The sequence below is a fragment of the Schistocerca gregaria genome, chromosome 7 (genome assembly GCF_023897955.1).
Source record: "Schistocerca gregaria isolate iqSchGreg1 chromosome 7, iqSchGreg1.2, whole genome shotgun sequence".
Classification (NCBI taxonomy): domain Eukaryota; kingdom Metazoa; phylum Arthropoda; class Insecta; order Orthoptera; family Acrididae; genus Schistocerca; species Schistocerca gregaria.
The window spans coordinates 279,758,178-279,785,497 of record NC_064926.1 but is presented as its reverse complement, the minus strand read 5'-3'; the positions used below and the strand labels follow the sequence as shown (position 1 = coordinate 279,785,497).

The 27,320-nt window shown below is 39.6% G+C and overlaps 1 protein-coding gene across 6 annotated transcripts in view; it reads left to right on the top strand.

The window, feature by feature from the left end:
• Window positions 1–27,320, top strand: part of LOC126282052 (ATP-dependent translocase ABCB1-like) — a 150,111-nt gene that overhangs the window by 47,214 nt on the left and 75,577 nt on the right. For all 6 annotated transcript variants that reach the window (XM_049981483.1, XM_049981487.1, XM_049981486.1 and 3 more), the window contains 4 exons: window positions 4,749–5,045; window positions 21,291–21,483; window positions 26,032–26,256; window positions 26,424–26,549. In XM_049981483.1, the coding sequence (XP_049837440.1) occupies window positions 4,749–5,045; window positions 21,291–21,483; window positions 26,032–26,256; window positions 26,424–26,549 (841 nt within the window). The remainder of the gene's footprint in view (window positions 1–4,748; window positions 5,046–21,290; window positions 21,484–26,031; window positions 26,257–26,423; window positions 26,550–27,320) is intronic.

Genomic DNA, 27,320 nt, shown 5'->3' with positions numbered 1-27,320 from the left:
AACTACTCATCTGAACTGAGAACCGTTTTAACAAAACTTAACAAATGCCATTTATAGAATTTTACAGGAGTAGCATTTTTTTAATTTTGCTCAGTGTCGTAGGATCCAAAATTTCAGAAGTGTAATACTGGTCCTCCATGTAGATAGTGATCTATGAAGGAATAATTCAAGTTCATCATTAATATCCTTTATTGCGAAGAAAATTAGAAACTAAAAATTTTTACAAAACTCTAAATATTCACATTTCAATGTCTATTTATTCTTTAACTCTACAAGTCCTTTCACAATTTAATTGTACCTTTGCAAAGAAGTGAGTGAATTTTAAAGCTTAGGAGCTTTGTTAATGCAGAAATTGATGACCTACAACTTTCATTCATGACTCTCTTCATTTGGAGTAGCCCTTTCTGAGTTACATGAGTTGGAACATGAGAATGAAGCACTTTCAGCCACAATGGTAAAAGCTGCCTATCTTTGACGATCGACTGTGTCTAAACAGCTGAACCGATTTTCACTGTTAAGTAAGTCATTCTATGCCAAATTTGATGATCTTTCATTCAGTTGCTTGCAAAATAGTCTGTGAGGTGTATTGGTTTCGAGTTACAAAGAAAAACCTGAGAGAAGTCCCAAAGTTTCGTAGGTTTTCAGCGTTTATAAGTTTAGCACAAGCCAGAAATTGTCACAAACTAAGTTACCTGTTATTTGGGATAGCTTGCGTCGATGAAAATTATTTCTAGTTTGCGCATATTTACTGGCCAGTTGAAGTCTAATGTGCATACACTGGCCCTAGTAAGAAATCGTTTCAGCTGTTGTTTTATTAATATACAGTGAATAAGATTATTGAAACACAAACACATGCTTTGCTTGTTGTTTCCTTTGATGTTTAAATATGGTTACAAACTATATTCTGATCTTCATTTGAATAAGCAGTCTTGAGTTTCTCAATCTTTTGACGCTGACGAACTTGCTTTATCTTGCACTTTTCGCTTCCTGCACTATTCCAGAATATTCGAAATGTTCTCATATCTGAATAATTATGTTCCAACAAGAGTGGTTGAACATAATAGAGAACTAAGTATCACAAAAAGCATTATTGCTCAAGAAACGCTTAGCAAACATTTGTTTTATTTATTCAGGATGTTGTGTGATTGCCTGACAGCTATCAAATGCAAAGGTTAAAGCGATCAAATTATTGTTTTAAAAATTTATGTTCTAGTATCAGTCAAGTAATATAAAGGAGGATTAGTTCTGATCTCTGGAATCTTTACAATAGAAGATGACGAGTTTTCTGAAAATTTGCTGTATTGAGGCGCACTTGACAACGTGAAATATTCAGTACCTTCTTGTTTAATTTTAGCTATTGTGTGAGGCTCATTTTACTTCACACCTTTCTGCATAAGAGTTGAGGCAGTCCGATCTAAATGCAGGTTTGATTTTTGCCGAGTATTAGCTGAGAGAAAGCTGCTTATTCTGTTAACAAGAAATGGTAGTAAGGAATATATATATATATATATATATATATATATATATATATATATATATATATGTGTGTGTGTGTGTGTGTGTGTGTGTGTGTGTGTGTGTATGTCAAAATACTCGGACTCGTGTGAGTTCCCTAAATCACTCCAGGCAAATGCCGGGATGGTCCCTCTGAAAGGGCACGGCCGACTTCCTTCCCCATCCTTCCCTAATCCGATGAGCCCGATGATCACGCTGTCTGGTCTCCTTCCCCCAAACCAACCAACCAACAACCAACCAACTCGGACTCGTGAACAGGGGTCGACAAGAATTTACACCACTTACTGCACGAACCGCCCGTTTCTGAGCCACAAATATCCTTTTAGAATGAAAAGAGGTATCCCGAAATATAGTAAGATACGACATAACCGAATGAAAAAAGCAAAGCAGACAAATTTTTGTGTCGAACGATCACTCACTTCAGATACCGTTCGGATAGTAAAAATGGCAGATTTTAGTCTGGGAACAAGATCCTGAAGGTGGGCTTTCCACGACAGTTTAGTATCTATCTGAACACCTAGAAATTTGAACTGTTCAGTTTCACTAGTCATATGCCAATTCTGTGAAATGAAAACGTACGATTTTGTTGACTGGTTTGTTAGAAATTGTAAAAACTGAGTCCTACGGTGGTTCACCGTTATTTTATTTTCTACAAGCCTTGAATTTAGGTTGTGAACTGCACTATTTAAAACCGAGACAATGTTGCACACACCATCCTTTACAACCAATCTAGTGTCATCAAAAAACAGAAATATCTTTTAGCTATTCATAATACTAGAGGACATATCATTTACACAAATACGGAACAGGAGTGGCCCCAACACTGATCGCTGGGGCACTTCCCACTTGACAATACCCCACTTAGATCCCACATCACAGCTTTTATCCACATTGTTAATAATGACCTTTTGATGCTGTTTCTAACGTAAGAGGTTAACCAATTGTGAACTACTCCCCGTATTCCGTAATGGTCCCACTTCTGGAGCATTATTTTGTGATAATTACAATCAGACGCCTTTGTTAAATAATAAAAAAATATGCCTAGCGTTCAAACATTTTGTTTAACCCATCCAGTACTGCACAGAGAAAAGAGAATATAACATTTTCAGCTGTTAAACGACTCCTAAAGCCGAACTGTACATTTGATAGAAAATCACCTGACATAAAATGATCAATTATCCTTACATACGCAGCCTCTTCAATAACTTTAACAAACACTGATGGCATGGAAATAGGTCTAAAATTACCGCTTTCTCCCTTCTGAGTACTTTAATCGTACAGGAAACTGATCATTCCTAAAGAAAAGTTACAAATGTGTCTAAATACAAGGCTACCATGTGCAGCACAGCACTTCAATATTCTGCTAGGCACTCCATCATATCCATTAGTGTACTCAGTCTTCAATGACTAAGTTATGACTAAGTCTCCTCCCTTTCTGTATTTAGGACTTCAATCTCGGAAAGTCACTGACCAAGAAAGTTGTATGATTCCGTGTAGAAACTAATCTTTTATTTAATTCACAAAAATTCAGAAAAGGTTGTTAAGTACTGTAGATTTGTCTGATTTATCAGTAACAGAAATATTTTTATTATGAAGTGACTTTATATCGTCGACCTTGGGCTGCTGACCAGACACTTCCTTCACAACCGACCATATGGTTTTAATTTTATCCTGTGAATTAGCTATTCTATTTGCATACCACATACTCTTTGCCTTCACAAATACCTATTTAAGCACCTTATTTCTGTTAGGCTTTGCAATTGACCTAGGCCTCCTAACAGCTGCACGTTCCCTACATCTACAGCTACAAGAGGCTCCTCTACATGCAACTCTGACAGTTGGTCAAATCTATTGCATATACGCAAAGTACAACTGTCTGAATACCTCCTTCTTCTAGCTTCCTTCTTCCAAATGGCAGTTCCCGTCCCCCACGACCTTAATTCTAATTTGTGTGTGTGTGTATTTATATACTGTTTCACTAACGTTTTCTTTTTCCTCATCTTCATCATTGTCAAATGCTACATAACTGTCACTGTCACTGTTTCACTGTTAACCAGCTGTAAAAAAAAAAAAAAAAAAAAAAGGCGGGCAGTGGAACAATTGAAGGTGTAAAAACAAGGTGGCTGACAGTGGGACAGCTGGAGGTGTTCCTGGTGGTTGTTTTGATTATTTCAGAGATGTCTGTGAATTTTGTGTGTGTGTGTTCGGGGGGGGGGGGGGGGTAGCTGAGGGTGGTTTGGTGGTTGGGGGGTGAGCTCTGTAGTTGGTGTTGTCTAATATTCTTTTGAGGGCATGGAACAGAGTTCCATTGCCGAGAGCTGTGTATTTATTTATCACTTGTTTTCCTCCCACTATGGCTTTTTGTATATTCTTCTCAATTATAAACTTTTGTGGGGAACTGTTGCTGCACTTCAGAATTTTCAAATCAGTATTGATGTTTGTTGGCAATTAAAGTAGTTGGTTGCAGAAAATACTGTTCAATAATATTTGACTGTTACCGAAGATGAGCAGAACATGCTCGAAACGCGTTGTGTTGCGTTAAAGTCAACATAAACCACATACAACTGCTCGGTAGCAGAAAATACAAATAAATAATTATTCCAAGTAGTCACGGTTCCGAAACGTATCCAGTATGGCCACGATTAATTACAATTGTGACATCGTTCTGAATAAAGATGAGGAAACTCTTGTGGTTGGCAGGAGAGCCAACCGTGTAGTAAAGGAGGCCGAAATGCACGCGTCTCAGCTCACGCAGGCTGGCGTGAGGTCTGGGACATGACAAGGGAATTAGAATTGAGAAAAACGGACGTAGCTGGTGGAATACTTAACTTTAATCCATTAATGGAGAACGTCGCTCTTTATGTTACATGATTCACAATATCAATAGTACGGATACTGGCGCCTTGCTAGGTCGTAGCAAATAACGTAGCTGAAGGCTCGGCAAATGAGAGCGTAGAAGTCAGTGAACCATCGCTAGCGAAGTCGGCTGTACAACTGGGCGAGTGGTAGGAAGTCTCTCTAGACCTGCCGTGTGGCGGCGCTCGGTCTGCAATCACTGATAGTGGCGACAGGCGGGTCCGACGTATACTACGGGACCGCGGCCGATTTAAAGGCTACCACCTAGCAAGTGTGGTGTCTGGCGGTGACACCACAGAAACGACAATGGATGAAGAATTTAGCTAACGCTGAGGTGACGGTGACGTGCATCTGAGGTTGTTTCTGTTCTCACACAGGGACATGACGAAGCTGGAGGACGGGGTGGGCGAGAAGGTGCCCATGTTCGTGTCGATGGTGGTCTCGTTCGGGGGCAGCGTGGGGCTGGCGCTGGGTCGCGGTTGGGAGCTGGCGCTGGTCTGCCTCGTCTCGCTGCCCGTCACCCTGATCGTCGTCGGCATCGTCGGGTTCGCGGCCTCGCGCCTCGCCAAGCGCGAGATGACGGAGTACGCCAAGGCGGGCACCATTGCCGAGGAGGTGCTCAGCTCCATCAGGACTGTCATCGCTTTCGGCGGTCGGGAGAAGGAGGTGGAGAGGTAAGTTGACGCCCAGGTCTTCCTGGCTATTGAGTGACTAATACAAAGCGTGTTAAGGATTATGTACAGACACTGGTATAATTGTTGCCTTAATATGTATACACGTCACCGTGTTAGTGGTTTTATCTCTGTGTCTAACAGTCTTCCAGCAAAACAAGTCACATAACTTACTACCTGTTGTCTTCTGCAAAGTGGTAATCGAGTGAAGTGGCGCAGTGGTTACTTAGTGGAGTCGTGTTCAGCAGGATGACTGTTGAAACCCGCGCCCAGCCGTCCTGATTTAGGGTATCCACGATTTCCGTAAATCGCCTTTGGCGATTGCCGGGAAGGTTCCTTTGAAAGGCGCGGCCGACTTACTTCACCATCGTTCCCTAATCCGATGCGACCGATGATCGCTGCTGGGGTGATTACTCAAATCAATCAACCAACCGACCATCGTAACTCCGTCGCTAACTGGACTACATCTGTCAGTACAGACTACCCGTTTTGCAACCGAGTGTCAACACTTCATAATCTCACCTGCAGTCCAGGGGAATATTGGTATTAATGGCATGCTCTAGCCACATATACTTGGCAGATACTAACCAGCCGAAACATTTAGCGCTGCTAGCAGCTCTAGTTATTAGTCTGTTACTAAAGTAAATACGGTACTGATGTTATGTTGTTCAGTACGGTCTCCTCTGTCACCAACAAAAATATTTGCACTTACACGCGTAACACAGTGTAAACGTCGCTATTTGCCTGTCAAGTGTTCAAGTAAGAATTAAACTACCAACATCTGTGAACGTTTAACACAGTTTACCCATCCTTTCCTGTGGGTACACACGTTTCTTACTGTGGACTCGAGAGTCTGCATCCACTATCCGATTGGAAAGGGAAAATTTTCCGGTCTCACTTCTGTAAATTGTCTACGTGTCTACGTGGTTTTCGATTGGAACCTACTATTCCCCATTATGGTACACTCTCTTCCCCGAAGAGGCAGTTTCTTAGAGCACCTTTCGGGAAAATAAAGTGGGAACCCATGGTAGGAAGAAACTTTCTATAGAAGACAAAATTAATCCATCACGGGTAAGTGGTCTTGGATTATTAAAAGCATTAAAATTGACCCGTTTCATCATAAGCAGTCTTACAATACAGGGTGACCCAAAAGTCCATTAAAATTTGAAAATTCACTAATTCACGGAATAATTTAGATAGAGAGGTCAAAAGCGACACATAGCTCCTAAATGAAATGATGTTATATTGAAACCAAAAACGAGTATAGAAACTGGCCAACACATGACCCTGGGCAGCAATAGGTCAGCGATGACGCGTATAACTGTTGTATAAAATGATCTGTAGTGAGGGACCGACTCAGAGGCATGTCGACTTTACTGGAAAAAGCACCTTCAGTGAAGCTTTTGTAACAAAAATGGAGAATCCAAAACAGCAAATCTACGATTCTATCGCTATAAAAAGGGTATTCAGCCCGCTGAGGATCCTGTGAGAAACCTCGGAGTGTTCAGACGATCGGCACCATAGTGGCCGAGCAGACGCTAGTGCTACTGCTGATTTGATAGTTCATGAAGTAATGGTATCTTTAGCGGGTTCAAAAAATGGTTCAAATGGCTCTGAGCACTATGGGACTTAACCTCTGAGGTCCTCAGTCCCCTAGAACTTAGAACTACTTAAACCTAATTAACTTAAGGACATCACACACATCCATGCCCGAGGCAGGATTCGAACCTGCGACCGTAGCGGTCGCGCGGTTCCAGACTGAAGAGCCTAGAACCGCTCGGCCACCCCGGCAGGCTTAGCGGGTTCATCTCTACATGGTGAGTCCACTGCTTGAGAAGTCGACGTGAGACGCAGTACTGTTTGAAGAGCACTAAGGCGTATCCTCCACTGCTATCCGTGCAATATCCACCGCCATCCTGAACGGTCAGCCACCGATTTTGTGACATGGAAAGTATTTGTGGTGATGGCACTTCACAGAATCCAGGAAGATTACAACTGGTTGTCTAACGTATTGTGGACTGACCAAATTCCGAGGGTTTGTCAACTCACAACTATGCAGAATTTGGGCCACTGAGAACCCCAAACTCTCATGAAAACCCAATTACAGGACTATGAAGTCCGGGTGTAGTGTGGATATGATGTACATTGTCGTCTCGACTACAGATATTGTTGTGGTCATTTTGTGCGGATTTTTTGGTTTTAATAAAACGCCATCTCGTTTCATTCATAATTGTTAATGATTACCTCTCTACCTGTATTATTACGTGAAGTACAGAATTTTCAAATCATCCCGTCCATTACTAGACATTAGTCTATAAAAGTAATGAAATTGCAAATGTAAATAGAAATATTAAAATTTCGTAGTCACTTTCCTTGTAATCGCGTCTTCTTCATAAGATATGCTTCCACACTGTTCTTACAGTCGATGAAACAAGAGAAAAGAAACCGGCATATTTAGACCTGAGCCGATGTACAAGGAGCATGCGGACGCTTTTCGGATTAATAGTTTCGAAAGTCTGCCGTAGCCACGCACATCCGTGAAACGGGCCATCCTTTGCTGGGAACGGAAGACGATATATATCGGGAAAAACGAAAATGCATTAAACGAACAGATCACAGGAGATGCGAGCAACTTTGTAGATCACTGATAGAAGCAGTCGTTGGTTACCTATTTTAACTACAGTAACACTGGTGGTACTCAATTCGTGAAGAGATTCCAACACCCGAGCTTCCCCGTTGGCTTGTGTGCTAGTTTTGATCATTGGTGTCTCACTGATTGGTTGACTATGAAGACTAGGAGCTTACGTGCCCGCACGGTTAGCTGTTGCTGTGATGTTAGTGATACTCAGGACTGTGTGTATGCCGGTTCGTTTTGTTTTTATTTTCTGTATTTTATAGACTGGATGAATGATTCGGGAGCATGTTTTAGGAAGACGCGGTCAAAAGGAAAGTGACAACGAAATTAATATATATATATATATATATATATATATATATATATATATATATATATATATATATATATATATATATATATTTGTTTCTCTAATATCAATTTACACATTATTGTACAATAATTCAAATGTTCTAGGTTTGCGAGAGTCAATTTTAATGCTTTTGCCCAGCTAAAAGTAGCAGAGCATACATTTTAATAGCCGGCGGGAGTGGCCGTGCGGTTCTAGGCGCTACAGTCTGGAGCCGAGCGACCGCTACGGTCGCAGGTTCGAATCCTGCCTCGGACATGGATATGTGTGATGTCCTTATGCTAGCTACGTTTAATTCGTTCTAAGTTCTAGGCGACTGATGACCACAGAAGTTAAGTCGCCTAGTGCTCAGAGCCATTTGAACCATTAGCGGGAAGAGGAATTGATCAAATGGTTCAAAATGGCTCTGAGCACAATTGGACTTAACATCTAAGGTCATCAGTCCCCTAGAACTTAGAACGACTTAAATCTAACTAACCTGAGGACATCACACACATCCATGCCCGAGGCAGGATTCGAACCGGCGACCGTAGCGGTCGTGTGGAATTGATCAATGAAATCCCAGCGTTTCTGCTCGTTAGGTTGATTTGCTTACTGTGATTAATGTTAATACGAAATCGTGGAGCGACTAGGAGCTCGGGAAATTTCATCATGTGGTGTTCGAAAGTGGTTAGCATTTTCGTAGCTGAGACATCTTGATGTTTGTGATCAAAGTAGCTAATATTCAGAAATGGGAAGGCAACAAGAAACTAATGTACTTTTGCTAACGCATGCGATAAATTCTGCTTACTCATTTTCCGGTTTTCCAGGCGAGTTTAGTGGGTAAATCCGTGTGCGCGTCCAATGCAGATAGCTAGAGGTGTTTCATATAAGTGTGAGAATGGCGAGGCTTAATTGAACTAATAAATTGTATTTGTTGCCGTTGAAAAGTGAATTGTGATGCTTACGAGTGATATGACCCTATTGGTGTAAACTATCTACTCATCTTACATAATCATGGTGAGTTTACTGACCGAAGTTGCTACGAACCATCTGGAGGTTGTATGTGAACTGTTACTTTCCATACTAGTGTCTGGATCTTGCAGTGTTGCTGAATACAGCTAGATACGACATTAATTACTGGTACAGATGTACTGTGCCGCGGGTAAAAGCGAGGCTGGAGACCCGTTTATGTACTCAACTTTAACAGTATAGTATTGGATTACACTTATCCTATTCTGCCAATAAATGATACCCAGTTACGCTTCGGAGTTACTCGTCACTTAATTTGTCCGACACGCCACGAGTGTTTGGACGGCGACACAACAGAGAAGCAGACGAACATAACGTTTCGATGTCTCTGTGGTATTACGCCCGTGCAGTTACGGCTGGGGGCAGTACTGTGTTTCTGTAGACCAAGAGCTGCCTGCGGTAAATACTTGGGAACTACGTTATTTACAAGTCAGAAGATCTTGACAGTTACGATCTCGTGATCAAGTTACCACCTGGCCTGATTATTAGGAGTGTTCTTATCAAAAAAGCGCGGACTTTGTAAGTTCATCCCAAGCGATATCACTCTTTCGCCAACGTCGTAACTTGTTTCATTAACTAGTCGTGGAATGCTGATGTCGTTTATCCTTCCATTGATTTAGTGCCTTTCTCACACTACCTGTTCTCCCTTACGGTCCTCTACATTTAAAATCCTCGGTTTGTTTCACGTCGTAAAGTATTTGATTGCCTCTAGAGTTTTCCTCCTCGTCTGCTACTTGCAGTGACGTGTTACTAATTCCTAAAAAACGGATCAAAGTAAATGTTTTTTAAAGAATCAATTGACCCAGTAAATATTTTAAGGTGTAAACAATTTTATCATTTCAGACTGTACTTTTTTTTTAAAAAAATGTATATTTATTTATTTCATTATTTACTTGTCCCCTATCAGCACGTGGCTATTATTAAATGCCTTCTTGGTGTCTGTGATCATAACTTTCCACCACGAGGGCTGTATCAGCTATGTGGCGAATGTTTCAGTAGACTGAACTGTGATTTTCGAAGCACTTGATAATAGACAAGTTAGGAGTTCAGTAGGTAATCGATAAGTGAGTAATGATATTAAAAAGAAAATTTAACAGGTGAAGTTTCAAAACACATTTGAATTTCAAAACCCTTACCGCACATCATATGTACTTATCTATTTGGTACTTTATCTTTCCAGCTAATGCTTATTTCTGTAGCATTGGACTTAAAACGTGTGTAGTTTACTGTTCTTTGATATTTACAGTGCCTACGCTTGACTTGAACACGGTGACATGGACAATTTTGAGATCTTCTTTGTCGGTTCATTGCTAATAGATGATACTAGTAAAACTCTTAGGTCATATAAAACTTCCTTTACCATAGCGAAACTTTCGTTATTCACTTCTGACCAAATAACAGATGTATATTGTAGCACTAGATAAAATGTGCAACTACTATATTTCACTTAATTCTCTACTTATTCATGGTAAAAACAGTCACTTTAAATATGAAATGAAAAATCCGAATGACGCAGATACTATTATACTATTACGTCTGCGAATATACATTCAGAGGATGAAGAAAGTGGATGCCATAGGACCATGGATCTACTACGACATGAGAAACGGCCCACCTGAAAACACCTGCATACAGTGTTACAAAGACTGCTGCCAGCGTACTAATTTCAGGTAGATGGCCACAATGGCTATGCAGATAAGCTCCGATTAAGCGTACACAGATTGGTGTAAACAACGGATATGTACCCCCGAACAATCTGCACATTCGCAGTGTAATGGGAAACTGACCATAACTAGGGAAATACCACACATTCTCCAGCAAAAGTCTTAAAAATATTGCCAACATGTCACATAAAGACCCCACTCAAAGCTAACTAAGCAATTTAATTGGGGCTGTAAAGTAACAGACAAATATTGTGAAATCGATGACATAGATCGTCAGGTGAAATCAGTTTACTGCTGCCTAACCGCCAGAGGGCGACTAAACAAATCATTTTTTTTTCTAACACAGGATTTGGCTTATGTACTGTTGCATTAAAGCAACAAGGAAGTATCAGTTAATCATATAGTCCAACCAATGAACAGTCAGTAATTGATAACTTAATTTCACTCATCATAATCTACGTTTTGGAAAGCCGACAACTGTATAGTTCGTGATTTAATTATGAATATCTGCACGAGATGCTTATTTTTTCATTCTTAGATAACATGTCTTGAGAATTTATTCTCATTTTCAAGTACATTTGCTTACAAAAATATTTCTGTGATGTTTCCATGTTTGGTTTCCTGCTTTTCTTGAAATTTTCGGTGTCTTTTTGAGGATTTTCTGCAGCTGGAAAATCGGATAAATTTATCTGGGAATTTCCTTATATATGCTAATTTTAGAGCTGCTGTTTTCGTTTTTCTGCTCATAAGCATTGTGGCTGCTCTGTCACACAGAATATCACAAGCACGCAAATCATTACTCACACGGTTTGTTTTCGTGATCAAACATACTACACAGGTATAATGACAGTATGGTTTCAAAAAGAGTTTGTACGTAGTTAAGAGACGTTACATTTTTGTGGATTACGTTATGTACGTAGAACTGTCAATTTTTGTTTGTACCACAGTTGTATATTGAACTATCGATTGAATGTCTCTTTTATTGTAGATGTTGAGTAGAGTCTAAGATATAATGTACGTCTTCTTCCTCTTCCTTTCTTCCTAGACTAAATCTTGTTTCCTTCAATTCCCTTCAGTCTACCCTGGTTTTATAGCTTCATCTTTCCCTTGGACAGCTAATATTTCTTTTGGCAGATGGTAATTTATTTCTTATGCTTTTCAGAATCCTCCGTTATCCACCCTGTCTATGTTTTCGTTCCATTCATGTTTTCTCTTACGCACTCAGTCATTAAAGGAGTCCTTTTTATCTTCTTTTTCTAATGCTTTCACTTCTCTGTCTTGCAGTGTCTTTCCTGTAGCTCGTCGTAGAATTTTCATTATCGTGATTTCAATAGTAAAAGTATTCATAATTGTGGAAATTAATACAGTTATCATATTCAAGAGAAACCCTTTAAAAATCAATTACATCACTCAGTAGTCTGTCACTGATAATTTTGTCCCCTTATTATCTGTGGTGTGCTAAAATTTCCAGCTTCTTCATTAAATCCATTACATGTGGTTTCTGGAAGTTGTGGAGTATCTTGAGAGATTCTTGTATATTTTAATAGGTGTCTAGTGTTTTATATGTGTTGCTATTGCTAATGTGCCAAAATGGTTTTATATATATATATATATATATATATATATATATATATATATATATATATATATATATATATATATATATATATATATATATATATAACAGTTGGGGGGTGTCCAGTATTTTTTATACATGTTGGTATTACTGATCTGGCAAAATGGTTATATATAGATATAACAGTTGATGAGTTCAGTGAATCTAATCTTATGTTCCTGCCAGTGCCACCCATTTAAAATAGTTGAGGATCTTACGATAGTCAACCACTTCCAATGATCATTACAAAGGATTTAGACGAACAGGTGTAAAATTTTGTACACCGCAAAAGCAAGAAAAAGAAAATGTCAGTGACAAACTAGATAGCGTATCAGTTAGTTTTTTTCAAATTTTGTAATTCATATTTCCATAAATATGTGCAGTGCCTCATGGACTCTACTCACTATTAACAACAAATCATAGACATAAGGGATAATGCAGTAGTCTATTTTCGCAAAATGAATTTTATAATTCACATATTTATGTATTTACTGTAACCACATAAATGTAACACATCTGTATGTATACAAACTATCTGCATAACCAAGCTGTCGTGATATCTCTGTAGGATGTTTGATAACAAAAACCTAAAAATCAACAGTGTATGTGATGATTTGTGCGTGTGTTATATTCTGCGTAATGGAGGAGGTAAAATATCTCAAATTAAAAAATTTAAATTCTATCTCTAATATTAGTGTATAAAAACCATTCCATGATTCATTTGTCCGCTTTTACGATTGCAATATAGCATCAAAAAGGCACCTACAGTGGAGGAAAGAAATATAATCACACATGAACGAATCATAAGAAATATTTAAGCAAAAAAATGTACTTGAAAATGAGAATACATTCTCGAAATATGTTGTGCTAAAAATGAGGAAAGTAACTAACTGGTGCAGGTCTTCATTATTGAAATCAGTGAATAATGTATAAAAGCACACAAATCAGTACTATAATATTAAGTAAAGAAGCTAACGACTAATCTGTCAGGATATTAATACAGTCCAGCGACAGGATTGAAGATCACTAACAGTTTATTCCGATTTAAACATATTTTACATTGAATGGTGGTCTTGCACAGGCTAATACTATGCAGTGTGAAACAAATGAAATGTGAAACAACTAACCCAACAAAGCAAGCATGACGTTTGCAGGTAGTGACGAAAGGCTCTCTGTAGTACATCAGAATACGAACTGGACTAATGTCTAGTGCTCAACAAGTTCATCCAAGTCTGTACGCAATAACCAGAGCACCAAAGCACAAATGAGTTACTATTAGCTTTTGTTCCAATGTTGTCTAAATTGAAAGTCGATATACAGCAACATGTCTAAGTCCCAAATCACTCCAGTCGAAATAATCCTAACGCCAACCACACTTGCACACGTGTGGCGCTCTTGCCACTCGGCCTTGCCAAAACCCTTTCCCAACCAACAGCGAACATTGTAAACCACGGAACCTCTTCATCACTTCCCTCATGTGGCCATCTCCTGTCAAGTGAGTATGTGGTAGTTGTACCTTAATTAGAGTGGTTATAAGTTTCCAAAATTTTTAGTATTTCAGACACACTACATATGGCTCTGAGCACTACGGGACTTAACATCTTTGATCATCAGTCCCCTAGAACTTAGAACTACTTAAACCTAAATAACATCACACACATCCATGCCCGAGGCAGGATTCGAACCTGCGACCGTAGCAGTCGCGCGGTTCCGGATTGCGCGCCTAGAACCGCGAGACCACCGCGGCCGGCTACACTACATACATAGTTCAACATTCTGCAGGTACATATTACACCATCGTATGTTAAGCACAGCTGGATAATCAAGTTTCAGTTAACATTTCACGCACAATGAAATGGCAAATGCAAGCCAGACATACTACCTAATTTACATCGACGCGTCCTCATTTTAGTTTTCAAGCTCTTATAAGAATTGTTTTAAAATTTTCTTACTAAACAAATACAGACAGACTAAAACTACGGTATAAATCTTTCATGCTGAAGCTCATGTTTCGCATATCTGTGGAGAACGCTTTGATTTGGTACTCAGTTACTATTTATTAAACGTTTTATTTCCAGCAATTGTCTGTTCTGTACTACAATAAATACACTCATTTTATAACTTATTTTAAGACCTATCAGTTGGTACAAAGTACCCTTTTTAGCTTGTCTGTAGCATTTGTTCCCACCGTTATAAACTATTTCATACAGAAGTGTTAATGACTTTCAAACTATTTCTTATGGAAATGTGGTGACAATTTTACTGAATCCATGTCTTTATTTGTGACTTCAACGCTGTTTTAGGTTTTGTGTTACTTAGCTGGACATGATTTTAGTGTATGGTTGAATATTTGAAGATTTTATTTTAATGTAGTCATAATCTCGCCGCACTGCTTAGCGTACATAATCACCCAGCGACGCCGGTTAGCCCCACCGCTGCTGGAATTTCATTCGGTTTCGGCCTAATACTCAACTGTTCTTCACCTCACTTCTTCTCCTACTTTCTGCAGCGACTTGAAACGCGCCCCAGCTCTTACCTATCTCTCTCATAGGCAGTTTACCTAGGATAGCCTCCTTGTGACAACTTATCAGATACATGAAACTCAAATAATTCTCCAGTACTTTAATTTATACAAAGTGAGGATACTGTAATGATACAAGCTCACTCCATTGTCCTTCCGCCACCGGTCACAAAATCTGAGAACGGATCGTTGGAAGTTCGCGTGTGGTCGTTTCAAGAGACTTGCGAAAGCAAGGCTCTTCATTCGAGAAACTGGGTCAAGGTACACCGTCCTTTTTGTAAGTACGAGATGTTCAAGCTCTCCAAAGTGAACCCTTATTCAGCCTAAGCAACTCTAATATAATTAGAAACAGGCAGAATAGCAAATAAAGAGATACGCAAATATCAGCCCCTAACAACGTGACTCACTGACGCGTATGTTATCTGCTATATGTGGGTAGTCCACCTCCTCTGCCTCTTCTGTAAGTGTGCTGCTTCTCCCTCTCTTCATCCTTCCTTCCTCACCTCCTCCTTTGATTATCGAACCCATCTCCTCCTCCCCGCTCTCTCACTATCCCCAAGGCCCCTCTCCCTGTCCTTCCTTTTCCCTTTCCTTTCTCTGTCCACATCCTCCTCTCTCTTCTCTCTCTCCATCAGCTCCTCTTCCCTTTCTTAGTCTATTTCCTACTCCCCCACTGTCTGGTGATGTATTCCTTCCCGCTCTCTCTACCTATCTCTTCATTTTCCTACCTCTCTCATTTCCTCCTCTTTTCTTTCTCTGTTCATCTCATTATCTCCCGTCTGTCTGTCCATTTTCCCAGCTCCCTCTCTCTGTCCATCTCCAATTCCCCTCTATCTGTGCTCAATTCTACTTTCCCCTGCACTCTCTGTCCACCTACACCTCCAGCCTTCTGTCCTCATGTTTACATTAACACGCTCATCCAAACAGGAAGCTGATAGTTCTCATCCCATAGTATTACTTTCCAGATTTTAACTAACATGTGTAGCTAATTTGATTGAAATCGTTGCAGGGCATTAGGATGAGCTTTTTACAACTGGCTTCGTAAGTTTACAAATATGTTATTTTAAGGCATTTCATAGTTATTGGTACACATACCTCACCTGCATCTCTAGCGAATTTCGCGCTACCGTTTCATGTCTCCTGAATTGTAAGTAACATAATTTTGCAGATACATCTAGGGGTGTATGTACCTTCTATTGAAAGTCGGGATGTCTATCTTCTTATCTCTTGTTTTCTACTGAAAATCTAGTGCTTGTACTCTTCTTGACCTTACTATTACAGAAATCGTCTAAACTTAAGTATTTTTTTTTTAAATTGGTTCTGTGCCCAACAAATAACTTACTTAATCTTTCTGCTCCCACTGCTTGATCTGCTGCATTCCATTATTTAACAAAAACATAAAAAAACTATTATTCATGTTAAGTGCAATGCATGTTCTGTATGGCGGCTCCTGCTGTTGCTGCGGCTGCTGTTGCTTGCTACAACTAAATATAATTCAAGAGAAAGGGTTTGGTCAAATCTAAACTCGATAAATGATAACCCAAACAAGTAATTCCTTTTTTCAAAAACTATATTCTGAAAGCGATTCTTTCTCATTCAATTTTCAAAAGGCTAGAAGCTCTTTGAACATAATTGCAATGGCGTGACATTTTTCACTAATTCCTCTACTTGCAGTTCTTGTTGTGACGTCCGTCGTTTCACTTCAACAATATCAACATTTTGTATGTGATCAAGACGAGATACAAGATTATTAATATCTGCTTTGAATTCTTCACGTATCTGAGATTTCATCTGACTGGTCATTTCTTCAAATTTACGATTTAAATTCTCATTCACATCACCCAGTAACAATGTTAGGTTCTCGTTAATTTCGTTCTGAAGCGATTTGAAATTCTGTGCATTGTTGTTGTTGAATTCTGTGAGTTTACTCTCTTGTCTGTCATAAAATTCATTGAGTCTACTCAGCAATAATTGTAAAACACCATTACTGGGAGCAGGGAGTACAACGTCACTCTTCTCTGTTAAAGCAGAAAGTGCATTTCCACTAACAGAAGGAAATGCATAATTACTCTGCTCTATCGGAGTGGCAACGAGACATGAATTTCCACCGAAAGTGCGGAAAACAAAATTACTCTGCACTTTTGAGGCGGAAGCAACGCTGGAATTTCTCATAATGAGTTCCGTTTGCGTCACTGTATTGTCATGTCCTAAGTTGCGTGTAGCACACAGTTGTTCATCACGAATGGTTGGCAAATAATCGCCTACATTCCGAATCTCTGCAGTATTGTTCGCGGATCTAAATATTTTAAAAAGAATTTTCTACTCTCTGTTCCGAATTTTCGGAAACTGCGTTTGAAACCGCTTCTACATTCATGTTCGGAAACGTATCTACGTTCGCGTTTGCAGTAGCATCTACATTGTTTTCCATTTTCTTTTGTGCTCACGTCGCCATTGTCCAAATACGAACGAAAACATGTCACTAAAATACACCGCTATCCTAAAAATACCACTGTTCAGTTAACTATTACAAAATGCACCAATAAATTCAAAGACAAAACTGCTGTAATAAACTTTTGTGTTAATACAAGGCAGTGGGCGAGGGATCAATATGCTGCGCCACCACTAATGATTATTGTTGCGTCAGCTTACAGTTGGCAGCAGAAAGACAAAGCATATGTAACTACGACTCATCCAAAAAAAAAAAATAACAACAACTATCCAGGCAGGCATGTCGACAGCTGAAAGTCGCGAGCTCTATCTTCTTATCTCGTGTTTTCACCTAAAATTCTCGTGCTTGTACTCTTGTTAACTTTACTATTACAGAGATCGCCGAAACTTTATTTTTTTTTTATTGGTCCTGTGCACTACAAATAACTTACTTGGTCTTTCTGCTCCCACTGCTTGATCTGCTGCATTCCATTATTTAACAGAAACATAAAAAAAGTATTATTCATGCTGAGTGTAGAGCATGCTCTGTATCGCGGCTCCTCCTGTTGCTGCGGCTGCTGCTACTTAAACTACAACTATATATAATTCAAGAGAATGTGTTTGGTCAAATCTATACTCGGTAAATGGTAACCCAAACAAGTAATTCCTTTTTTCAAAAACTATATTCTCAAAGCGATTCTTTCTCATTCTATTAACAAAACGCTAGAAGCTCTATGAACAATCGCTTCGTATGTAAAAGCGATATTACAAATTAATCAAACTCTTGAGACAGACTGAGATACTTCTCCATCAAATACATACTGACACAATTCCCTGACGATGACAAGAGAAATCAATAACAAAAATCAATACTTAATCTATTCGCCCAACAATGGTTTCCGTTGAAAATTCAACTCCTATCATTATCAGAATTAGCGACTGCTGCTGCGCACATAGACAAACCCATTTCTTTAAATTAATAAGCGCGCTGTGAATTATAAAAAATATCAGCTCAATACCAAATCCTGTGTAGCTGCTGGCGGACACGGCAGTACGGCAGCTCAGCGATGACCCCTCGCCCAACACACGTGCGCATCACAGCAGGTGGGCTCCTACACGGGCTTCCAAATTGCTACTAATTAATCCGCGCACTGCGAAGAACGACAACAATATCTTAGATTCCAGAGCTTGTGTATGTGCGCTGTAGCGAGCCTATAAATCCTAAGAGAGTACTGCCAACTCTCACTATCTGTGAAGTGTATTGTGATTAGAATTAGTAGTAATGGAGTAATAAATTAAAACATTATCTATGACGTGGTAGTTCTTCACGCTTGTCGTTGTTTATGACGTTATGTGTACTGAACCATTTGTCGTAGAGTGATATATTTTATGGTACAAAAAAATGGTTCAAATGGCTCTGTTCACTATGGGACTTAACACCTGTGGTCATCAGTACCCTAGAACTTAGAACTACTTAAACCTAACTAACCTAAGGACATCACACACATCCATGCCCGAGGCGGGATTCGAACCTGCGACCGTAACAGTCGTGCGGTTCCGGACTGAGCGTCTAGAACCGGTAGACCACCACGCCCGGCTTCTATGGTACATTCAGCGGCGTATATGGATAGTGTTCGCTAAATCTTTTGTGAATAGAGTTAGTACAGAGGAGTAGTAAATTAAACGTCCTGCATCTTGCATCAGTTGCTCAAGCATTGCGGTGTTTATGACATCGTACCTTCTGAAAAAAATGGCTCTGAGCACTATGGGACTTAACATCTAGGGTCATCAGTCCCCTAGAACATAGAACTACTTAACCCTAACTAACCTAAGGACATGACACAACACCCAGTCATCACGAGGCAGAGAAAATCCCTGACCACGCCGGTAATCGAACCCGGGAACCCTGGCACGGGAAGCAAGAACGCTACCACGAGCTGCGGACCGCACCTTCTGAACTGTGTGTCGACAAATGATGTAATTTTCCTGCTACATTGGGTGGTATATGTGAATAATATCTGAAAAATGTGTAGCGAATAAAGTTAGTAGTAAAGATTTAAAAAATTAAAGCGTCGTACTTCACGCGGCAGTTTTACTGAATAGACAGCGAGAATGTCGTAAGCGATGAACTCTCGTCCTTTCATCATTTAGTGGGGGTTATCGGGGAGAAGATGTTGCTTAAGGATTTGAAATTATGTGTAAAGTATGTTCGAACTTACGTGCTGCCATTCTCAAAAACTGGGTGACTAAAGTAAGTGTGTTAGCGCGTCGTGGGCTACACTTCTTTTCCACTCATACAGTTCCCTTCTCCATATGACCACTTTGAAACGTAGGTTAGTTTTTACCGTCACAGTGATGATTTCCAGGCAGTAAGTGATGGTTGTTCCAAGTTTGATGAATTCGGTAGCGTGGTTTTGGAGAAGATGTTGGATTTACGTACATATATACTCACATACATACATCCATTTTTATAAATTATACGTCTTTGTCTGCTAGGATAAGATGTTAAAGAACTAATATTCATCTCTCAGCATTTACCGTTGCATGAACATGACCAGTGACTGAAAATTATCCAATTTAAAGCATTTACTTTGAAAACAGACACTTGGAACTGGCGGTTTTCTACAACAGTTATGACGAAGTTAGACATATGAGATTATTACATGGATTTTCAGTACGTTAAACCATTCAAAAACTGAGCGAAGCTCAACCAACTGTTGGAGACGATATGCGGTAATTACTGGGAATATAGGAACAAACCGGAATGAAAGACGCAATTATTATGGCCATGAACATAAAATGAAGATGGGCTGGACATCTAGCTTGCTTAGAGGGTACGAGATGTACAAATGAAGTTCAATGCTGGGTTCCAAGAGATATGAAAAAACCGAGCTACGACGTAGTAGGATGTGGATGGATGACATTGGACAAGATTCTGGATCAGCATGTTACTGAAGACCACCACCCAATAAGAAGACTGGGCTAGGAATTAGTCCAGCAAAGGGAGAAAGTTTCCTTATTAGGATAATTACAATTATGTTACCTTCCAGAACTAATAGCAAACTTAGGGGCTTATTCAATCACAAGGAATAAATGACTGCGGCACTCCAAGACAAATAAATCTGCAGAGTGTGATTATATATATATATAAAATTACAATTATGTTACCTTCCAGAACTAATAGCAAACTTAGGGGCTTATTCAATCACAAGGAATAAATGACTGCGGCACTCCAAGACAAAGAAATCTGCAGAGTGTGATTATAAACTGTTGGCACTTCCTGTGAGCTACTGAAGTTGTGAGGTTAAGCTACTCGTGTGCCTGTGCGCTCAACCTATATTTAAGATTTCGAAGACCAGACTTAACAGCTCAAGTGAACGATGAGTCCGCAGCTAGTGGTCGTGCGGTAGCGTTCTCGCATCTCGCGCCCGGGTTCCTGGGTTCGATTCCCGGCGGGGTCAGGGATTTTCTCTGCCTCGTGATGACTGGGTATTGTGTAATGTCCTTAGGTTAGTTAGGTTTAAGTAGTTCTAAGTTCTAGGAGACTGATGACCATAGGTGTTAGGGCCCATAGTGCTCAGAGCCATTTGAATCAAGTGAACGATGTCTCTCCTCTGTTCTCCCAAACTGACGCTTTTCGGGGACTAACCGGGATGTGCTGGTTAACTGCACCAACTCTTTTACATGAAGTTATAAGCTATGCGCAGATTACTTACACTTTGCACGTTATTAGTATTTTCGTCTGTCGTCCTTGACTCCCGGATGCAAGTCGTTTGCCGCGAGGGGTAGCCATGCGGTCTGATGTCACGTTGTCACGGATTGCGCTCCTATCTCCGTCGGAGGTTCGACCCTTCCCTCGGGCATGGGGGTGTGTGTCTTGACCTTAATTAAAAATTAGTTTAAGATAAATTGAGTTGTGTGGAAGCCTAGGGACGAAGACCTCAGCTGTTTGGTCACACAGTCCTTACTACAAATTTCCAAACAAGTGTAATACCTAATAGCTGTCGTCTCTCCGATTTGTGACAGGTATGAGAAGAATCTTCTGTCAGCCAAAAACCTGAACGTGAAACGGAATTTATTTACTGGGCTCGCGTTCGGCATCCTCTGGTTCTTCATCTACGCTAGCTACGCACTGGCTTTCTGGTACGGTGTAACTCTTATCATCAGGGATATGGACAAAACGGAGGGCCAGATCTATGATGCTGCAACCATGATCACAGTGAGTACTACAACATTCAAGTTACATGTCTTAGTAACAACGAATTTTTATAAACATCGGTGATCACGAAGTATATGGCTAGATAGAGGGTCCAATGGCCTATGTATATTTACCAAGTTGCGGAGCATCTAAATTGTCTGCCTGCATCAAAAAAAAGAATGGCGTGAGAGAGTTCGTAAATGCGTGGACGTTACAGAGGGCGTACAACATTGCTAACTAGGCATTCCACTGACGCTTTTGCTGCTATTATGGTTTCATTCTCTAATTACACAGTGAAATTATCAGTCCAAAACCAATGTTTTTACTTCGTGAGACACTGTCCCACAAAACAAACGCTTTGTATTGAGCTACGTGTCGTACCCTACCTGAAACTTCTCTTCGCAAAGTAGCTGTTTTAATGAACACTTTCAGATGTCTAGCCGAGTACAAGCTCTATGACAGTTTCTCAAAACATAAATTCACGGAAACAACTCAGTGTCATGCGGGATAGTTTTATGTAGCTACTTCTAGCGCCAACTCATTAAAAACCTACAACGAACTGACAAGCAACACTCTGTCGGTTCACTTCATACTGCAGCCATACATGAAAAGTGCCCCCGAGACAACATATTTGGACACGTTCCTCAAATCAGCTTCCACACAGTTTGGAGCACAAGCGAGTAAGTAAATTTTTATTAGAAGATCATAATGCTGTTCTTGCTTCTGCTATGCAAAATATCTCTTTGCATATATCCTTAATTATTCATAACATTAATTGTTATAAAATATTCATTTCAATTTATAGCATTTATGAAAACTTATTTTAATTGTTTTATTGAGTGATTTATTAAAGTATTTAGCCTGATTACAAGAAGACTATCAGGCACAATCTTACATCGGAACAGGGTTTTATGCATGCAAATCAATTCTATCACACTTTACTTAAATGATGGTATTAATTATAATATAATGAGCAGTAGTAGTAGGAGTTAAATAATGACTTGAGACATGAATTATGTAAATCGTAACGACATGAGGGATAACAGTGCTTGCCAGTTTACTAACCGTGGTTCCTCATCTTGTAATGTTATTTTATATATGTCATGCGTTTTTGTAGGTTACGTTTATTCCACAGATGTGAAAGTGCTGTTAAAATTCATGGACTGAGAGCTATTATTTTTCTAATTAATAGAACGGATTACTCTTCTTAACTTCAAATAAATACGACAGGAGTCTTCGGGTTGTACATGTATAGGTCCTCGGATTTTCATTATAAGTAAAGACACAATTTTTTAAATTTCACATGTTGACTCATCTTTCTTTTAAATTGTCCGTAACGAATTATATGATTACACTTACCTCTCCTTGGGATTCAATTCTGGAAAGACAAAACAATGATGTGCCTCGCTCAAAATAAATTCGATGTCAACTAACAACAATATGCCACGTCCTTAGAGCTGTAGCTTATCTCAGCCCGGTTTCCAGAAGTTATATTATTCTAGAGGTTGTATTGTCAAATTAAAATTTATCATAACATCTGGTTTTACAAACTGTTAACATTTTTACAGTTAGAAATCTCCAAGTATCGAAATAGCAATAATAGATATTTTATATAGTCCTGAAATAAAATTTAGAACTTTGCAGATATGCCACATCAAAATGCTTGTCTACATATAAACATACTGTATTTTCGTACGAAGTGAGATTGTTTCTGACGCATTCAACTTTGTTTTTGAAATGAAACAGCTCTCATCTATCTAATGTACAACATATTATACATGATAATTCTGACGTAACTGTAGGCACTTTGGTTGTAACGTATGGATCAAAATAAGAGTAAAATGTTAAATAAACTTTTGCCTGGAACTGCTTTATTTCCGAGCTGGTAGCAGGCGTTACATCATGGGCCAATACAGGCTTTTGACGAGTCGTGTTCGCCTGCATATCAACTGATGCTGTTTTGTTGACGGTGCACCAGTACATGTCAGTCGATAGGCAAGTGACTATCTCAAAGTGGCTTATTTCGATAAGTGGACAGGCCGCGAAGGACCAGCTGCATAACCCACCAGATCACCGCATGTTAATCCTCTGCACCTGTGCCGTGCCAGGTAGCTCGTGTATGCTGTCGCAACTCAGAATGTAACATAACTACATCGGTGAATTGAAAATAACTATGAAACTGTGCAGAATGAGATGTATAGAGCTAACAATAAGAGTCGTAAGACGTTGAGCATTTCACTGTCTTCGTCTACGCGGACATAATTTTTAACATGGCTTGGGTATATCTACGGTAGGTATTTGAGCCGAATTTTGGATCCCTTCATGTCGTTGCTTTCTGTTGTGGGTCAGCGTTTTAGGGATATTTTTCCGTGCGTGGGTTGGTTGATATGTGCCCGCACCATTGAGGGATAATTTGCTGTGGGTAGGTTGGTGGCCCATCACTGGGTGCCCACATATCTCATTTGAAGGCCGCGCTTCGGGTTGTGGGTCAGCGTTTGTGGGATATTTTGCTGTGCGTGGGTTGGTGGATATGTGCCCGCACCAATGAAGGATGTTCTGTTGTGCGTAGGTTGCTTTGGTGCATACAATTAAATCCATGAAATGTGTACACTCACTTTTGAATATCTCTGCACATTCGCATTACGATAATCAAATTTGGAAAAAACACAATCCCACATGACACTTGATAAAAAACATATCGAAAAAGTGAAATCGAATTAAATCTATCACAGATACAAATTCTTCTCTAATGAAGACTTCTTTTAACTTGTAAACTGAAGTGTATAGCATGACCAATAATCGTAATGGTTTCACATTCTAACTCTAAAAAAAAAAAAAAGTTGGTAAATTTTATGCGAATTTTGAAATTCAATAATTCGAAAAGCAATCACTGTGTTGCTTACTTATGAAAAAGTCATAAATCCCGTATGTAACGATCGATATAGGACTAAATGTTATTTTTATGCTACGAACAACGTATTTAAAATCATAACATAATTACAGTACTTCTACTGATAATAGTAATCAGTAGACAATGAAAATGTTTTTACTGGTGCCCAAAATTTATATATTCAAATGTATTTGGATCAAAGCGAAGGACAACCGGCCATACGGCTCTAATTTATACATATGGAAATGAGAAATATCTAATGGGAACGGATGATACTTAGTAGTAACGGAGTAAGTCGTGTGTTAGGAAAAAAACCTGACAATATTTCTGTTTTTTGGCGCAAGATCATTAGCTATGTTTTCAATCCTTTAAAATGATACTGACTGACTTATTGGGGAAGATAATCCCAAAAAACGCTACTGAAAGTAGTATGTTCTTACGGGAACGATTGCTCTCTTTATTGTGTCGTGATACGAATGCTAAGTTCAAGAAGAAAGGAGAGAGACTGTATGCGGTGACAGGTGGAAACTTCTACGCAGGTCTCCTAATATCTGGACAGCTGTGATTAAAACGATGATATTATGATCAATTTTTAGAATCTCTACACATAGTTCCTGTCGTACTTCCTTGAAATAATGTTTTTGATAGATTTGCTTTGGTTGTAGAGTAATTTTAGACAATGATAATCGTCTGCTGTTTATTCCCAACTGGGCTTTTAAGGAACAGTGACTCTATGATAGGCCGGGTGTCAGCCTGCTCTACCCCTTGGAGCGGGGAAAGAAATAGCACAAAATTTAAAAATGGGTGTGAAATCTTATGGGACTTAACTGCTAAGGTCATCAGTCCCTAAGCTTACACACTACTTAATCTAAATTATCCTAAGGACTAACACACACACCCATTCTCGAGGGAGGACTCGAACCTCCTGCGGGACCAGCCGCACAGTCCATGACTGCAGCGCCCAGACCGCTCGGCTAATCCCGCGCGGCGAAATAGCACAAGTTCAGTAAATAGAAGATGTGTATTTTGTCAGTCACATAAACTTACTGCTCCAAAGGTTCAACAGCATATCTATGGCAAGAGTTTTTCAACCTGACAAACGTTTTTCATATCCCTAACTGAATGTGACGGATGTAGAATTAATTATTAAGTTTTTGTACTGGCCTGTGTCATGGAATTTCTACCATATTCAGAAAAAAGCTTATGCAGCGGTCGGGATTCTTCACAGTAGAAACGTGCAACAAGACAGTCAACGACACTCAATCAGCTGCCAGAAATCTTATGTCAAAAGGAATCCGTGGTTCATTTAATTGGTTCAAAATACCTTAATTCACTCAAGGGACTTGCTTCGACGTAGTACAGCATAGGAAAGAGATATTCGGAGAAACGCCTGTTAGATACATCGAGAAACAACGATTACTGTAAAATGGAGCCCAATATTTGATCATAGAAGGAATTTCATCGTCCAGTAAGGCTGAAAATTATCCTTCGAGGATTTGGGGCAGTTATTTTTATCTTACCTTAGCTTCTTCGTTGAGTTAAAACTCTAACAGCATCATCTACAGCTATCTTGTACGTCTGTTTCATATTTCTGTGATGTATTGTTTCTTACAGTTTGACTTTACTATATGTGGCTTCTTCCGTGTCATGTTCTAATAATTCCTTTTCTGTCACTACAGGTATTCATGGGCGTGATGACAGGCTCTATGTCGTTAGGGATGGCTTCGCCATTCATCGAGGCCTTCTCTATAGCCAGAGGTGCGGCCGCTAAGGTATACTCCGTTATCGACCGCGAGTCTCTCATTGACAGCATGTCCGAAGAGGGCAAGCGGCCGGAGAAAATAGAAGGATCCATCAATTTCCGGAATGTCCACTTCGAGTATCCATCCCGCAAGGGTGTGAAGGTTATTACATTCCACACACTCTGTTAGTACATTAAGATGTGTCCGAACGTACAGGATAGTACATATTACCTTGTTTACACTGAATGTTTCATTTTATAAATATTCATGACTATAGTTTAGCAAATATTCATCTAATATTCTTCCTTACCTTAACACTGTTCTTTCAGATTTTGAAAGGGCTGAACCTTAGCATCAAAGGCGGTGAGACGGTAGCTCTGGTCGGTAGTTCAGGCTGTGGAAAGTCTACTTGCATACAGCTTATACAACGTTTCTACGACCCTCTAGATGGAGCGGTAAGTATCTACAGCTCTGAAAAAGAAAAGTGATCTATTGCTGAAATTATATTGTTCTGAGTTGCTTTATTCATTATGCGACAGAAAGTGTAAATAACTAAATGCTCCCTGCGATGCGCTGCTATGGCTCAGTCTGGTTAAATCCCGAAGAAAGAAAAGACAACAGACCTTTATAAGATGCAAGGGCATTGGATATAGGTTTTACTCTCCTTCTCTGGCCTCTCTCTGTCCATGTCCACCTCTTACTCGTCTGTTCATCACTTTCTCTTCCGTCTCTCTCCATCTCCTCTCGCCCCCTCTCGCTTTCCGTCTCCTCCTCTCCGTTCCCTTTCTGTAATTCCTCCCACCTCTCTGTGCAGCTCCGTCTCATCCTTTAAAACTAGAAATAAATGTCGATCAAAAATTTTTCGAAAATTTTGATGACAATGTTTCCATTCGTCCTAGCTTTTAAAAACGTGTACAAATTTTAAATAAATCGATCAAGTAATTTCTTGAGACTTTTAGTAACAGTGGTTCCCTCTGTATATCACACATATATTTAGACACTGTACATATCAAAAATATATATAGCCTAACGTCCTTCTGAATTATAATTACACTATCCTGTAAAATTTGAAAGAAAGCTGTCAAAATATTTCGTAGAAATTTGTTAATGATATTCCCCTTTATACACTGAAGAGCGAAAGAAACTAGTGCATGGGTCTAATATTGTGTAGACCTCCCGCGAGCAAGGAGAGGTGTCGCAACGCGACGTGGAGTGGACTCGACTAG